At 40.0% G+C, this 17152-nt stretch overlaps 3 protein-coding genes across 6 annotated transcripts in view; all 3 read left to right on the top strand.

The window, feature by feature from the left end:
- The first annotated feature begins 1868 nt into the window (after positions 1-1868).
- On the top strand, positions 1869-12390 carry LOC134096216 (low choriolytic enzyme-like). 4 transcript variants are annotated; one of them, XM_062549966.1, is made up of 10 exons: positions 1883-1998; positions 8633-8666; positions 9046-9111; positions 9591-9752; positions 10221-10264; positions 10388-10512; positions 10783-10961; positions 11183-11264; positions 11470-11612; positions 12308-12390. In XM_062549966.1, the coding sequence occupies exons 1-10, from the start codon at positions 1924-1926 to the stop codon at positions 12313-12315; spliced, it is 918 nt and encodes a 305-aa protein (XP_062405950.1). In that variant the 5' UTR covers positions 1883-1923; the 3' UTR covers positions 12316-12390. The 4 variants fall into 4 exon arrangements, with proteins under 4 accessions (XP_062405952.1, XP_062405950.1, XP_062405949.1 ...); XM_062549965.1 differs by having other exon boundaries at positions 12151-12390; XM_062549967.1 differs by lacking the exon at positions 12308-12390 and adding an exon at positions 12146-12284.
- Positions 12391-14341: 1951 nt separating this feature from the next.
- On the top strand, positions 14342-16825 carry LOC134096226 (high choriolytic enzyme 2-like). Its single transcript, XM_062549980.1, has 4 exons — positions 14342-14459; positions 15661-15700; positions 16230-16295; positions 16543-16825. Exons 1-4 carry the CDS (start codon positions 14385-14387, stop codon positions 16722-16724), a joined length of 363 nt encoding a protein of 120 aa, XP_062405964.1. The 5' UTR covers positions 14342-14384; the 3' UTR covers positions 16725-16825.
- The window catches only part of LOC134095267 (high choriolytic enzyme 2-like), a 680-nt gene continuing 303 nt past the window's right edge, over positions 16776-17152 (top strand). Inside the window, exon 1 of the mRNA XM_062548718.1 lies at positions 16776-16923. Coding sequence (XP_062404702.1) covers positions 16838-16923 — 86 coding nt within the window. The 5' untranslated portion in view covers positions 16776-16837. The remainder of the gene's footprint in view (positions 16924-17152) is intronic.

Below are 17152 nucleotides of genomic sequence, written 5' to 3'. Positions count from 1 at the left end.
ATCAGTAGCTGAAGCTCATGTTTCTTTTTATTGTTATACGGTTGCTTCATTTGTCATCCATTATATTTAAGTGCAAAAAAGTCTATGCTCTTGTCTCATCTGGATTATCAAATCAAATTCCTTTCATTCCACTTGGTTACGACATATAGGCAAGACAGTAGTATACTATTAAATATTGATACATTTTTATCCATTATTGGTATAATTGGTTTACAGTAATGTAAATTAAATATAAATATGTGCATTGTATTAGCAGTAACATTATAAGAGCAGACTGTAAATATGGCTATTGTCAAGGACCGCTTGGCTCACAGCAGACCCGACATAAATGGGGAGACCACATCGTAGTGTTCAATGTATAAATGATATTTATTTACATAAGAAAAGTCAGTATATGTTATTTAAGCAAAGTGTAATGCAATATGTTGTCTAGGGGTAACAATAAATATAACTAAACAAAAGCTAAACGTAGCGAAGACGGATGGAGTTCTCCGCAAAGGGCTACGCAGTCGGAGAGGGCTCTCTCCATGTTCTCCCCAACGGACCACGCCACCAAATGCACCAGAGCAGAGAGCAGCAGCAAGCAGAGCAGCGAGCAAGCAGAGAGAGAGCAGCCATCGAAACCCAGGCCTTATAGTCCAGCCCATTAACTCCTAGGCGCCACCCTTCCACTCAGCACCCTGCAGGACATAGAAACAGGGAACACGTAGAATGAAGGGGCGGAGCCCCAGCAAGTGTCACTCATAAACAGTCCTAAGACCCAGGGTCTTAACACTATGTATAATATCATGTACAGATATGTGCAGTGTAGTAGCAATGAAATTGTATGAGTAGTAATAATAATATAAATATATGCAGTGTAATTAACAGAATATATTATAATATAAACATGGATATTTAGTATGGATCAGACAGACATGTACAGTATAGCTATGTGCAGTGTCGTAACAGTATCGTAATGCAGAAACAGTAACATTATAAGAGTAGTAAGACCATTGTAAGCACTGACAGGGGGTCCCCAGAGAGCCTCCCTGATAATAATATATATTATCATCTGTACAATATATTATTGTCTGTCATAGGGCCCATATTTTCAAGCAGCGCCCCTCTGTGGAGAAGAGGGAGTGGATTGTGCCATTGTGGTGGATTCTATTTTTCAAAATGCCCGTTTTGTATTTTTCATACACAAATTTGTATACATTTGCCTTTATTTGTGTTAGCTGTTCTATATTGATAATATGTTTTCAAAGTGACTTTGAAAAGGTTGCCGGTAAACTTTCAGAACATGATGTGAAGACAGGGTAGCTCCTTCTGTGGGGGATTTGCAAGAAGATTTCAATCTGGTTCTCCACTCAGTTGCCCAGTTCAGTAAAACCACAAACCATTTGTCTGTCAATTGCTTAGGTATGTCATCACTGGAAAAGGCCTAAAGGAAATGTGCTTCAAGTTTGATTCAATAACAACTGTTTTTTACATAGACCGATATCTCTGGTTGGTCGGTCTCTGTTTACTTCGACCGCACTTATAGGTAGACTACCGAGGTCACAATGCATTTATGAAACTCTAAACACATTTTAAACTGTATTTCTTACACAGTTGGTCAGTTGTCATCCCAAAGCGTATTCATTCTATCTAGTAAATATTATTGTTTGACCATTTGTACCCTATGAAAGGATGATTGCAATTTCACTAACTATAAAAGGCAAGAGAGAAATGAAAAGGGGAAAATGTCACAAGAAAATTAATTAAAATCAAGCAATAACACAACTTCCCTGTTGTCCTCAATTACACCTTGTCAACTGTCATTCTTTTTAACTGACCTGATTTGCCAAACTGTCTTCTTGAGAAACTGTGCTTCTGCATTCTTCAGCCATATAAGCCTGAGTTCATCAAGGGACAGAAACAGTTTATTGGGGACTGGTCATGGACAACTCTGCTGTCATTCTGCTTGTCCTTCTCCTGGGGACGCTGAACACAGTCCAGTGTCAGTATGAAGAGGTAAGGGGCCTAATCTATGCTGATGTATTTGTAGAGCAGGGAAAAGTCAGTGACCTCAGAGAGGAGCAGATCTGAACCTGATGGAGCTCATGGTCCTGTTTTAGCATCAGGCGCAGGAAGCTGGTAGGTTAATTAGACTTTACAGCAAACCTAATTTTATGATATTCTTTTGTGTGTGTGTGTGTGTGTGTGTGTGTGTGTGTGTGTGTGTGTGTGTGTGTGTGTGTGTGTGTGCTTCTTGGTGATATCAAACAACTAATTCAACTTCATGGTCCCATCTGAGGAACATCTAATGTGCCTACATCATCTAATGAATTTTGTACTTTCAGACAAAATCAGAGGAATTTGAAGGGAGTAGCCCAATTGGTGAGTTGTTTTCTCTCACACCAAGAATGATAAAGATAACAATAACTAAGCGAACAAATATCGCTCTCGTTAATATGAATGACAATGTTCACACATAAACTATACAGTATATAGCGATAATGACATGAAGAATGATATTGTCTGGGATCACTTTCAGAGCCATCCATGCAAACAGCCAATCAGAACTCATCATTTTAGCCATCACATTCATTAACACGAGGAGAGACTTTTCTTTTTGTTGACCAGTGTGGGCTCGATGGTGTTTTGAGCCCCCAACGTCGTCTTCCAGGCAGCGCTGCCACTGTTGACTTAAAGGCACTTAATCCTACCCCTAACCCTAACCCTAACCTTAACCCATGCCTAACCCTAGTGCCTTCCATGCAGCGCTGCCTTGAATACAATGTTGGGTGCTCAAAACACCAAGAAACCCAGTGTGGACGCTTTTATCGTTATGGTTATAGTTTAGTCTTTTAGCCTACACAGTTCTGAATTGTGAGCACTGCATTGAACAATTTGTACCTAATATAGTATTCGGACGCTATTTGCAAATACATTATAATTCTTTCTGGATACACTTGTTGAGTTAAAAACAACAGAGACAGTCACTGTGTCATTAAAGGCTAAAGCCTTGTCTTGGCAACATGAAGTTGTGATGGTGTGTTTATGTTATGCGTAATTTTTTCATTAATGTATCATGTTGTGCTTTTAGACGATATCCCTGAAGAGGAGAAGTACACGGTGTCTGCTCTGATTGAAAGAGCCAACAAGAATGCAGGTAATGAAGTGCAGGTAACTCATGGTGATCAAGGTAGAATTAAATATCATATGACACTGTATAACCAAAAGAATATCGTCTTTAAACATGAGAAACATCAGTTCCATTACCATTTTAACTGCACATAGACCTGAAGACTTAGACTATCTTAAATCTCCTGTATGTATCTCTTAATTTACTTGCATGCTTACTTAATTGCTTGCTTAAATAATTCTGTTATTTATGATTATTTATTTCATTTTCAGGACAACTGCTTGATGACCCGGAGATCAGAGAGGGTGATATCGCAGTGCACACTGGGTTCCAGAATGCTGACCCCTGCACCTCGCGTGGCTGCAAGTGGCGTCGTGCCCGGGATGGCTTAGTCTATGTCCCTTACTACATCTCCAACCAGTACTGTAAGGGTCATCTTTCATTGTACAGTTAGTGATTCTTATCACAAATACGTTTTGTCAAATTTAGCAAAGCTATATCTATGGTATTTCTTCTTTGTCGTTTTCCCTTAAAGCATCCCGTGAAAGAGCCACCATTGAGAGGGGCATGCAGTCTTTTGCCCAGTCCACCTGTATTCGGTTCCGACCACGCAGAAGGGAGAGAAACTTTGTGCATATCCAGTCACGCGGAGGGTACTGTGCCTATTTAGATTTTGATGTTTTTTGATGATTGGATTTATAAATACTTTGAGAAAAGCAGAACAACCAGTAATGAAAGGAAAACATCCACAAGACCAATCCTCAATCTGTCCTCATGAGTGACCTTTTAATGGAGTTACCAAATGTGATGCAATATACATTGTTTCCACGTCAGAAATATGACATTGATTCTTGTATTTTGAATATTTGAATAAATAGTCTGTTGTGTCCCACTGATGGTCATGTTGATGGTGCAGGTGCTGGTCCTATGTGGGGCGTAGAGGTGGAGGACAGATTGTGTCACTGGCTCGACGAGGGTGTGTGTACCACCAGGTGATCCAGCATGAGCTTCTGCACGCCCTGGGCTTCAACCACGAGCAGACCCGCAGTGACCGTGACCGACACGTTCGTATTTACTACCAGAACATCCTCAGGGGTGAGCAATACCTGCTGCTGCATCCCCACAGAATGATTAATTGATTTCTCTTTTACATTAATTTATTTTGCAGATGTGTTTTATCAAAAAGCAACTTACATTAATTATATTTCATTGTCCCCAAAGTAACATGGGGTTAAGTGTCTTGCTCAAGGGCACAACAGTGGAAGCCAGGACTTGAACCCACAACCTCCCCAACTCAGGCTACTGCATGCTAGATCAGCTACTTAGCCACTATGCTACCTCCTCCTCCTTATTCAAACCTACTTTAACCTGTTTTTACCTCTGGATTTTATTGCAGTAAATGGCACAGTAAATGGTTTATAAATGGCACGTTGTGTGTTACAGTAACTAAACATTGGTTTTCCACAGGACAAGAGCACAACTTTAGAAAGATTAACACCAACAACCTGGGCACCCCCTATGACTACGGTTCAGTCATGCATTATGGAAGGTCGGTTCTGAGCTACACACACACACACACACACACTCTCACTCTCTCTCTCTCTCTCTCTCTCTCTCTCTCTCACACACACACACACACACACACACACACACATACACACACACACACACACACACACACACACACACACACACACACACACACAAAGACAGAGTGGAAATCAGTGATAATTCTTTTTTTTCTGTCACATGTAATGCAGTAAATGCTTGGCTTGGTGACATAGATATATCTTATGCTTTTCAGGTATGCCTTCTCTGCAAATCGGCAGCCCACCATTGTCCCCTATCCCAACGCCAATGTGGAGATCGGGAGGGCCAGGCAGATGAGCCCCACAGACATCCTTCGGGTCAACCGCCTCTATCGATGCTGTATGTTGCACTATACTCACTCCATAGCCTCACTTCTCTACAGCATATATGTCACCTTTGTCACTGCACAGTATTGCTTCACATGCTTAAAAATGATAAATTATATTATGTTCATAGAAAATGTTTTTTTGTCAATTACTTCAGCATTTATTTATAAACACCTGTTTGACTTAAAATGTACATTATTTCAGCATTTCTTTATTAAATATACTGTAGTTGTTTAGTGGTTAGTGTATAGAATTAAAATGAAAATCATTTCAGGTGTAGCCTACTATCTGACGTGTTGATCTCCACGGGAAGTGCACTTTCAGGAAAAGTACACTTTTGTTTGTCTGCTTTTTTTCCAGAATAAGTTGGGCTGTGGCTGACAACATGAGGACCCCAGACCGCAATTCAAAAGAAGAAGTGGCTTGAAGGCAGTATGTTTAAAAAACAAAACAAAACTTGTCTGATTGCGTACCTTTCTAACAGGACTGTTTTGTAATACTACAAATGTATTAACCCAAACCTTTGACTACAATGAATCAATTCTTAAGCTTTCATGTTTAAACCAATAAAGTTGGGCAGAGTGAAATAGTTGAAGCATGTTTCCTTTGTCATTAGTCATTTCCTTCATTTGTCATCCCCTACATTTAAGTACCAAAAAAACATTCACCCTTGCTCATGAAGATCTGGATTATTAGGCTATACAGTTTTTGCCTTTTATAGAATTTGGCTCATTATGTCAAAACTCACACAGCCAAATTGAATATAGCACTTTAAGATAAACAATTCACATCTACAGTATGCCAAAATGAAACACTACAATTGAAACTCAACAATCACTTCTTAAAATGTAAAGACCCCCAGAACTCAAAAGAAGTGGCTTTCCTGCTGAATCTACACTACAATCAAAACTCAACAATCCTTTCTAAAAATGAAATTATTTCAACAAAACCACACACATACCTTTTGAATCACTATTTCAAATCAATAGCAACGCACTGATGTGCTTCATATAAACCATTGCAGTCTTTGCGTTTCTATTTCCAATGTTATGACCACCGTAGTACACATACAGTATGCACTGCAAGCAATATTAGTGAGGCCGCCATGCTGACCATAGTGACTAGCAAATAACAATTTATCCGGTAATTATTATTTTATTTATTTTTTCCTTTTGATTTGTGATTATATTTTTCTTTATTTTTTTCTTTATTTTTTTTTTATTTTTTTTTTTATTTTTTTTTGTAAAAACTCTTTATTGCAGAAATTCTTTTGATTTTTACAGAAGACTAGGTCTGAGAAAATGACCAAATAAAACAATAAACTAATGATTTCAACTATATTACAAGGGATTACATTGTCCCCAGAGCAACTTGGGGTTAAGTGCCTTGCTCAAGGGCACAACGTTGGAAGCCAGAAATTGAACCGACAACTTAATTCAGGCTACTGAACAAGCTCTTTCTGTGGGGGGATTTGCATGAAGATTTCAATCTGGTACTCTACTCAGTTGCCCAGCTGTCAATAAAATCCCAACCCTGATTTGTCTGTTAATTTTTTCATGTGATCACTGGAAAGGGGGTTAAGGAAATATGCTTCAAGTTTGATTCTATGACAACTGTTTTTTTACATGGACTGCTATCTCTGGTTGGTCTCTGTTTACTTCAACCACACTTGTTATATAGACTAACAAGGTCACAATGCGTCTATGAAACTAAATGTATACTGTATTTGTGCTCACACAGTTGGTTGATTGTCACTCCAAAGCTTATTCATTCTATCTAGTATGTATTATTGTTTGGCCATTTGCATCACACAAAAGGACAATTACAGCTTCACTGACTTGAAGGCAAGAGAGAAATTAGAAGGACGAAATGTTGGGGGAATTTTTTTTCAAATCGAGCAACAATGCAACCTCCCTGTTGCCTTCAATTACATCTGATCAACTGTCACTTTTATTAACTGACCTGGCTTGCCACACTGTCTTCTTGAGAAACTGTGCTTCCGTAGTCTTCAGCCATATAAACCTGCATTCATCCCGTCAGTAAACAGACTGAAACAGTTCATTGGGGACTGGTTATGGACAAATCTGCTGTCATTCTACTTGTCCTTCTCCTGGGGACGCTGAACACAGTCCAGTGTCAGTATTCCTCGGTGGCGCCAAAAGGGGTACTGTATGTAACATATGCGGTGGGGGGGATTCCATATAGATATATGTAACATGCATTTGCTGTCATTAACTTGTATGTAACACTAAACTTGTATGTTTAAAACATGCTCAATTAAGCATGCTGCTAAGTTAATGTTGTTAAATTTGATGAAGCATTAATACATGGTGCGTCACTTGTTAAGGGGCGCTGAGCCTATATACATTTTAGGTTTTCATAACATAATTTTGCTAGCTCTTGGTCACAAAGAATGAGGCTGATCAATTCTGGCCTTGTTCGTTTGCGGCACATTGACAGCACAGTATGAGGTTATTACAAGCAGCCTTATTGTTATGGAAACATGTAATGAGAGTTGTATAGCGTGACATTTTTCTTTGCAATCAAAAGGGGAATTAATTCTTCAGACGCAAGATTTACATCCGTGGTCATGTTAAAAATCAGTGAGTAGCCTACAGCTAGTGAGGCAGTGAGAACTTGGGAACTCCGCCACCTCTTCTACCCTCACAGTCTTTGCTGAATTCATAATTTCCATTTCCATTCATATTTAACATGTCTTACAGTAACAGGAGATGGCAACAATAGCAAGCCAGCTTTTGCCTCTCCGTCTCTTTTGCATGCTCGAGATGCGTTCCAAAGGTAGAGCGGCATGGAGACTGAGAACATTCAACAAGTATCACGTTTGATCGATAAATCTAATCAATTCGGAAGGTTTTAATCACTGTCGGAATAAAACTGGATGAAGATAGATTCGTTGTTTGCGTTGTTCTATTATGTGAGATCCGGGGCTGATATAGCATATCATTTCTAGCCAGACTGTTTCTGTGTCAGAGAGAGGAGCAGATCTGAGCCTGATTGAGGGTGTAGCCTACAGTAAGTCAGATACGGTAGGCTAGCCTACAGTCCATTTGTTCCAGTTAGGTTTAGGGTTCCCTCTGACTGTAGGAAGCTGTTAGGATACTCAGACTTCACCGCGAGCTTATTTCCTCCGCCAAGGAGGTTATGTTTTCAATGGGGTTTATTGGTTTGTTTAAAAATGTTATGGATGGATTTCGATGAAATTTTCAGGGACGGTCTGAAATTATTAGGCTACATTTTGGGAGTGATCCGTATCACCGTCTGGATACAGGAGGCGGCTATGTGTTCTCTTGGCGTATGTTTGCGCTCTTTGAGTGCTTTTCTAGTTTTATGATATTGTTTTGTGTGTGTGTGTGTGTGTGTGTGTGTGTGTGTGTGTGTGTGTGTGTGTGTGTGTGTGTGTGTGTGTGTGTGTGTGTGTGTGTGTGTGTGTGTGTGTGTGTGTGTGTGTGTGTGTGTGTGTGTTTTGGTGACTGATATCAAACGTATTCAACCTCATGACTCCATCTGAGAAACACCCTGAAGTGTTTTTCTTTTAATGAGACGTATGTACTGTCACATCATCTAATGAATTTTGTTATTTCAGACTAAGTCAGATTTTGAAGGGAGTAGCCCAATTGGTGAGTTGTTTTCTTTATTTTTTTTTAATTATTTTTTTAATTCAGTGATTTAAGAAGATAGCGTTATTTAAGACATTATTTCCTTAATGATGAAAACTTGGTTTGTGTTTTCTTTTAGAATGGCACGGTAAACCTATAGCTTTGTTTTCCATGTTCTACAGGATCTTTTTAGGATATGGATATTTTCTTTTTTTAGTCTTTAAAAGAGACACTCTGTCAAGCAGGACACCTTGTTCACTATTGAAGGGCCTCTACCATATGGTTAATAATAGTATGACTGAAAATAACTGAATTAATGGAGTCTGCTGTGAGCTATATAAGGGTATGTAACAGTTAATGTCATGTATTATTCTTTTTAATGTATCATGTTGTGCTTTAGATGATATCCCTGAGGAGGAGAAGTACACTGTGTCTGCTCTGATTGAAAGGGCCAACGAGAATGTAGGTAAGGAACTGTTGCACCACGCAAACTGTAAATGAACAATGATTAAAAAGCCTTAGTGGCACAAATTACCTTTAGGGGAGAAGTATCATAACTATCGTAAGTCCCTTATCCTCAAAATTAGTTTCACTTCGATGTAATGAATGTTGCATTGATGGCAGAGGCAGAAAAGTTCTGTCATAGGCTATTTCAACACCAAAGGCATTATGTATGTCACTGACAGCCATTGACAATCTGATTCCTTTCCAATGGATAACTAGTACGCATCCAATGTATAGCTGTGGTAAAAGAAGGTTGCATAGTGGTCTGTCACTGGTAAGCTCACACACAGCATTTTTGAACTTATCATTGCAAGAGGTGCTGTAGGTAGAGATTTGAGTTTGCGTAAGCAGAGCATCCACTTTCGGCCAAACATGATGAAAACACTGTGAATTGTAAAGCCTGCATGTACAGTAGGGCAACTGAATGACCTATGGTTTCAGGGCAAGCGTTGGATGATCCGGAGATCACAGAGGGTGATATTGCAGTGGACACAGGATTCAAGAATGCTGCCCCCTGTACGTCCCGCCGTTTCTTCAACTGCAAATGGCATCGCTCCAAGGACGGCAACGTCTATGTGCCCTACGTCATCTCCAACCAGTACTGTAAGGGTCCTCTTTTATTGCACAGTTGTTATACTTTTCTTTACTTTTCTTAGTGGTTTGTCAATATATACACAATGTATAATCACTAATCCATGATGAATCTACCACCTTAACAATGAGTTAGTTAAGATAGTGTGTTCATGCTTTGGGACCCACCTGACACCATACTTACAGTATGTGTACATTAAATGTAAACATACACAATTCTGGAACTGAAAACATGTCAGTCGGTCAGGCCAATCAGCGCCGAGAGGGGAAGAGAAAACCAAAACGTATTGTGATGAACAGAAGCAGCAACACCTGCAAGCATAAAAAAACATGCGGTTGGAAAAATGTAGACGTTTATTTGCAGCAAAGGTAGACCAACATGCATTGCTACCTGACTGTTGATGCTGTTTATTGTCAGTTTGTAAAGTTTAGGCGAAGTAGGAAGTAACGTTAGGAATCTCTGATCAATGTGATTGGTAGGGCTGGGCTGGACCAATGATTTCAAAGTTAGTGCCCATCGCGATGCAAGTGTTGCAAATGTTTCCAAAATAGTACTGACAATAACTATACTGTACAGTATTTATCTAATTTATTTTGTATTTTGAAAGGCTTGTTAGATATGTTTTCTTTACCATTCTTCTCCACAGCCCCCCGTGAGAAGGCCACTATTGTCAAGACCTTTTGCAGAGGTCACCTGCATCCGCTTCCGACCACGCAGAACAAAAATGTTCTCCAAGGATAGAGACTACTTGAACATCAAGTCAAAAAGAGGGTACCATGCCTAATAACTAACAGAACAATACTACAATGATACGGAGCTTTGGATTTTTGATTAAGTCATCTGTGACATTGAATTTGATTAATTTAATCCTGTATCTTGTTATGAACACTATGCTAAAGTAAGAATTTTCAAAAACACAACTTTATTACGAAATTTAATAGAGAGGATCATCAAGCAATCCTCAAAAGGACATTTTAAGGGGGAATAGTAGGCTGCTGTTTCGCACTGATGGTCACGTTTGAACTTTTGGCTGTGCTGCAGGTGCTGGTCTTCCGTGGGGCGTAAACGTAGGCGGCAGACCGTCTCCCTGGCTCGACGAGGGTGTTTGCACCGTGGTGTGATCCAGCATGAGCTTCTGCACGCCCTGGGCTTCCACCATGAACAGGCGCGCAGTGACCGTGACCAACACGTCCGTATTCTCTACGAAAACATCAAAAAAGGTGAGAAAGGCCTGCTGCTTGAGGTAGTAGCAAAAAAGTTCCGTGTCTATTTCCCATATCTTTAATCTACTGCTATATGCATTTTTTACATTCTTCACTTTTTCCAGGTATAATATGAATGTACTTATCTATTACTATTATGATTACTATGATTTCATTAAAACCTGCTGGTTAATGACATCTTACAGGTCCATTACTTACATAAACAAGTTTTTCCCCAGGACATAAGCACAACTTCAAAAAGATTAAGACCAATAACTTGGGCACCCCCTATGACTACGGTTCAGTCATGCATTACTCAAGGTCAGTTCTGAGTTCCACATACCTTGTCCAACACCAACACTGGCACATGGACATATGACATCTAGCTGCTGTCTCTCTCTCTCTCTCTCTGAGCACGATTACCCCATGTTTCCATGATCTGATAGTATAGCAATAGGCTCATTCGACTTCATGTAGCCGTCTTAAGACGGCTGCAGATGTGACTATTTCTGAAATTCTGATACAGGTTAGCCTTCTCCCGCAATGGGAAACCCACCATTGTCCCCATCCCCGATGAGAATGTGCAGATTGGGAAGGCCACCCAGATGAGCAGCTGGGATATTGCCCGAATCAACCGCCTCTATGGATGTAGTCAACGGTCTTACTCTGGTACGCCATTAGGCCAAACTTATTATATAAGTTATATGTATGTGTAAGTATTGGATATGTGTAATGTCTGTCATCGCACAGCACTAGGTTATCACTCCAGTCCAACACACCCTCAAACAAGCTGTCAGACATTTAGAATTTCAACTTTTATGCTTAACTTAATTGCTAGCATGTGGAGTTACTGTACAGTACTAGCCTGGGTTTCCCATACTGCCTTGCGCGGTGATTTCTTTCACGCTGCTAAGGCAGTCTGGAAACTAACGCCCCCATGTTCGCCTGATGTTGGAGGCCAATCACAGAACAGGGGAGAAAGCAAGACCATGAAGAGCTATGCAGAGACGCATTTGATTGACATCCGTGGCGCCCAATGAACGGATCTGGGCATTTTTTCAAATACGAGAAAATGAACGTCTGGTTGCCAGACCACGTCTCATTTGAGAAGTGGGAGGCGTTAGCCAGGCTAGTACAGTACTGTATATTGTGTGCTTTCAGGAAATAAGCGGGTGTTTTTTGTTTTGTCTGTCGTTTTCTAGAATAGGTAGAGCTCTGAATATTGCTCTAGGCCTCAACCCAAAAGAAGAGGCTTTTCCAGCTCAATTAACCCATTTCACAGCATCCAGGTGTCCAGCCTCACTGATGTTAACAATGCCTTATTTGGCAGGGTAAAGCATCTTCCTGTTTCTGTCTTTCCTCAGGACTGTGAGGAAGTTGGTTTACACAATGGCGACATCTTGTGACATGAGCTGGTTGCAAAAATAAACGTTGTTTGAATAAATAATTTGTGTGTGTGAGTTTCTCACTAGAGTCTTGATATTTAGAATTTATATGATAAACCAAGCTCATGTTTCCATTCTCATTTGTTATGAATAGCTTCCTTTGGCATCCACCATATTTTATGTACAGGGACAAACTTGCATCCATGTCTGGTGAAAATCTGAATTATGACTAAAAGTTTCTAACCTGGGTTTTCCCATACTGCCTTGCGCGGTGATTTCAATCCCGCTGCTAAGCCAGTCTGGAAACTAACGCCCTAATGTTCGCCTGATGTTGGCGAACCAATCACAGAACATCCGAGAAGTTTCCGTTGCCCTCTTGCGTCTACATTCGACGCCAAAGGATTTACGGCAGCCCTTAGCGTTGCATACGAACGAGTTGGGTGAGCTATGCGCATTTGATAGACATCCGTGGCGCCCAATGAACGGATCTGGGCATTTTTTCAAATACGAGAAAATGAATGTCTGGTTGCCAGACCACGTCTCATTTGAGAAGTGGGAGGCGTTAGCCAGGCTAAAAAGTTTCTGCATTCCAGGTCAAACTCTCTAGTTAAGAAAAGGTACAGGCCTGTGGTTTTCAACAAGGGGCCCAGGCCACCTGGGGGGCTGCAAGGATGTGTCAGGGTGACCGTAGAAAATTGGAAAATAAAAACAAAGAATGAATAAATTAAGATACATACCTTGCATCATGAGACTTGTTATGAAATAGCATTATAAAACTTTTGTCACATATCTGAAAATGATATTTTCCATAAAAATCTTTCTGATTTGCTGGCACTCAAACACCTTTATCATCACGTAAACTGTCAGTGTAGCCTGCTAATGCTATTTAGCTGGTTGGCTAGCTCTGCTTAAATAGACACCTTTTTGAAAGTAGGGCTAAAGGGAGGGATACTGCATGTTCAAGTTTTGGATGAATACATTGAGGTAAAACAGAAGGGCTTGGCTGATCTTCTTGTGTGGGTTTGTGTTCAGACTGGTCGATGACTATGACTGGGGATAACAGTGGAGTGACAGTGCATCAAGCAGAAAGCCCCTAATGCAATTTTCACACATTGCTCCATCGAGAAGTACTGGTGGCTAAACGGATAGAGAATTAGCTCACTTATTTTTCATATTTGCCATAGTATTGTCGACGTGTTCAATAAGACATCTTGCAAAAGCAAACCCTCGTGGTATTTGGGGGGCTTTGCCATGGGAAAGTTTGGAAACACCTGCTATAGGCAGCATACCCTTTCAGTGCACTGTGCACACTATGTTCTTCTTCTTACTCCGGATGGAGATCCGCCAACTGTGGTAACACTCCTCACTGTGTTACCTCAACCACCAATCCTCCCTGACATGTACACTCTCCACACAACACAAAGGGTGAACACAGTCTCCCCTTCAACCTTCAGAACATGAGACACGACAGAGTAGGTCCTGCTGTTGGGGATTTTTATAAACATTTCAATCTGGACCTCCACTCCACTGTCAATGAAACCACAAAATATGGACGACTTGTCTGTAGATTTTTTTTATTATTATTTTACCAATGGGAAGAGGCAGTAACAAGTGAACACACACACACACACACACAGAAGCAAACACACAGACACAAATGCATACACTCATTTACATACACATGAATTGCAAGTTGAGTAGGGGGTGGAGTAGGAGATGGATGATAGTGTGAGAGAGAATGTGCAAGACTGAGCGGCAGTCATATTACATCTAGTTTGCCTAATATTTATACTTTGACCACTTGACCATATGAAAGGACGATTGGACAGTTTCACTGATTAAAAGGCAAGGGTAAAAAAGGGGGAACTGTTGCAAGAAATGAATTGAAATTAAGCAACAATGCAACTTTCCTGTTGCCCTCAATTAAGCCATGTCAACTGTTATTTCTTAACTGACCGGTTTGCCACACTGTCTTCTTGAGAAACTGTGCTTTTGTATTCTTCAGCCATATAAATCTGAGTTCATCAAGTGACTGAAACAGTTTACTGGACTGGTCATGGACAACTCTGCTGTCATTCTGCTTGTCCTTCTCCTTGGGACGCTGAACACAGTCCAGTGTCAGTATGAAGAGGTAAGGGGCCTAGTCTATCCTGATACATCTACAGTATGAGCAGGGAAAAGTCAGTGGCCTCAGAGAGGAGCAGATCTGAACCTGATGAACTCATGGGTCAGATATATATACCGGTCCAGTCCTGTTTTATCTTCAGGCGAAGGAAGCTGGTATATGTTACTGGGACTTTACAGAAAGTTTCATTTTTATGATACAGTTGTGCTCGTAAGTGTACATACCCTGTACATACATACGCATGCTAAAGTTGACTAAAAAGAGGAATAAAAAAATTATCTTTTGGAAATTGATCGTAATGCCTTAATTTTTTTAAAAAAAAAGAGGACAAATCCAAGCATAACAAATCCCATATCGATTGCATGGGGTACTTTCCATAAGATCATCTCTCATTTCCATTCAAACCGCTATTAGGCTAACTGAAATAAATCCATGCCAATCTACGTAGGTATAGTGAAGGGTACAGTATGTGACGATGTGGAGCTATTTTAATTCCAAAGGCCAAGGGAACTTTGTCACGAAGTTCATGTTGAAAGGATGCTTTTCACAAACATTTTCACAAAGTTTGAAAGATCAGTCGGTCTAGCTCGGGCTCATGACGTAGGCCTAACAAAGTCTTTCTTTTGGGCTACACTGTCCCATTTGAAGAAAAAAAAAATTGGTCCAGCCAAGTCCGGTCTCTGCGGTCACAGAAGACCAATGCTAGGTAGCATGAATGCTCCGAGGCATCCGGCCCCTGAAATGAGACACAGTGATACTGTCCCGGATCCATAAAATAGCTGGTCTTTAAAAAATAAAAAACTGCCTGCCTCTATGGGAATTTGACATAGGGATATGTACTGTATACTTACAGTATGGCCCCTGTGTTTTAAGGAGGAACATTTATTTATTTACAATACATTATTTATTCACAAAGAAAGTTGGTGTTCTTCAAGGTTGGAGTTTTCCTCATTTTTAAATTAAGGCGTTAATATGAATTTCTAAAAGATGATTACTTTTCAGTCAACTATTGCATTCGTATGTACAGGGTATGTAAACGTATGAGAACAACTGCATTTGTGTGTGTGTGTGTGTGTGTGTGTGTGTGTGTGTGTGTGTGTGTGTGTGTGTGTGTGTGTGTGTGTGTGTGTGTGTGTGACCCCATCTGAGAAACATCGTAAAGTGTGCCTACTTCTTCTAAATTTCTTCTTAAAATTTGTAATTTTAGACAAAATCTGAGGATTTTGAAGGGAGTAGTAGCCCAATAGGTGAGTTGTTTTCTCTTCATGTCATCTTTTAATTATGAGCTAATTAATTCAATGATGAGAAGAGAAAGTTATTTAGGAAATTATTTCGCTTGTGGAAAGTAATTTAAATGAATCAGGATTGCATGGATGACCTTATATTTAGATAGCTTACAATTCTAAATTAGAGAGCACGGCATTGAACAATTTGGAAACACTTTACTTGAAGATATCAGAGTGACATGATACGGTCATGACACATGAACCCTAACCCTCACTCTAACTTGGCATAACAAAAACTGAATGGCACTTAAAGACAGAGGCAGTATGGCAAACATTTATTTGTATAATGTTTTTGACGCTCTCATGACAGTGAAGAATTTGCACCTAAGTATTTACAATTACAATTTACAAATACATTATAATTCTCTCTGAAGAAACTTTACATTTGCTGAGTTAAAAACAACAATGTAGCAAGCATGTGAAGTTCTGATGGTACTGTATGTTAATGTTGTGCGTAATTCTTTCATTAATGTATCATGTTGTGCTTCAGATGATATCCCCGAAGAGGAGAAATACTCTGTGTCTGCTCTGATTGAAAGGGCCAACAAGAATGCAGGTAAGGAACTGTTGCACCACAGAAAAGAAACCCTCTAACTACACGTCACTCATAATTATCAAGGTAGAATTAAACATCATACGACACTGCAAAACCCAAATATTGTCTTTACACATGAGAAACATGTTTCTTGATCATTTTAACTGCACACTCCTGTGTATGTCTTATTTATTACTGTAATTACTTGTGTGCTTACTTACTGTAGTTGTTTGCTTAAATAATTCTGTTTTGTTTATATCCTTTTCAGGACGAGCACTTGATGACCCGGAGATCCGAGAGGGTGATATTGCAGTGCACACTGGGTTCCAGAATGCTGACCCCTGCACCTCCCGTGGCTGCAAGTGGCCTCGTGCCCGGGATGGCTTAGTCTATGTCCCTTACTACATCTCCAACCAGTACTGTAAAGGTCATCTTTCATTGTACAGTTAGTGATTCTTATCACAAACACTTTTTGTCAAATTTAGCTAATCTTTATCTATGGTGTCTCTTCTTTGCCGTCCTTCCATAAAGTGGAATATGGAAGACATGGGATTTTGGACGCCATGGAGCTTTTTACCTATTCCACCTGTATCCGTTTCCGACCCCTGACGAAGGAGAGAGATTATTTGTACTTCGTGTCAGGCAATGGGTACTGTGCCTAATCCGCAGTAAATGTCACAGCAACACAACTTGGTTAATTTAAATCAACTTGAATCAAGAATTTTGAAAGAAAAACAAGAATACAAAAAAATAGAAACCGCAAAAATCCACAATTAGACCATCCTCGATCAGTTCTCATTAGTGACCTTTTAATGGAGGACTTCCCGAATATGCGTTGTTTCCACATCAGAAATATAGCCTACAGTAACATTGCAATG

The sequence above is a fragment of the Sardina pilchardus genome, chromosome 11 (assembly GCF_963854185.1).
Source record: "Sardina pilchardus chromosome 11, fSarPil1.1, whole genome shotgun sequence".
NCBI lineage: Eukaryota > Metazoa > Chordata > Actinopteri > Clupeiformes > Clupeidae > Sardina > Sardina pilchardus.
Note: the sequence above shows the minus strand (reverse complement) of the source record. Positions and strands in the feature narration are given on the sequence as shown.

Excerpts from the sequence above, each read along its gene's own strand:
- LOC134096216 (XM_062549965.1), top strand. The coding sequence starts at position 1,924 with ATGGACAACTCTGCTGTCATTCTGCTTGTCCTTCTCCTGGGGACGCTG. Across the intron at positions 11,265-11,469 it reads TCAGTCATGCATTACTCAAG|GTTAGCCTTCTCCCGCAATG; the intron begins GTCAGTTCTGAG and ends ATTCTGATACAG. Across the intron at positions 11,613-12,150 it reads TAGTCAACGGTCTTACTCTG|GTAGAGCTCTGAATATTGCT; the intron begins GTACGCCATTAG and ends TTTCTAGAATAG.
- LOC134096226 (XM_062549980.1), top strand. The coding sequence starts at position 14,385 with ATGGACAACTCTGCTGTCATTCTGCTTGTCCTTCTCCTTGGGACGCTG. Across the intron at positions 14,460-15,660 it reads TCCAGTGTCAGTATGAAGAG|ACAAAATCTGAGGATTTTGA; the intron begins GTAAGGGGCCTA and ends TTGTAATTTTAG. Across the intron at positions 16,296-16,542 it reads AAGGGCCAACAAGAATGCAG|GACGAGCACTTGATGACCCG; the intron begins GTAAGGAACTGT and ends TATCCTTTTCAG.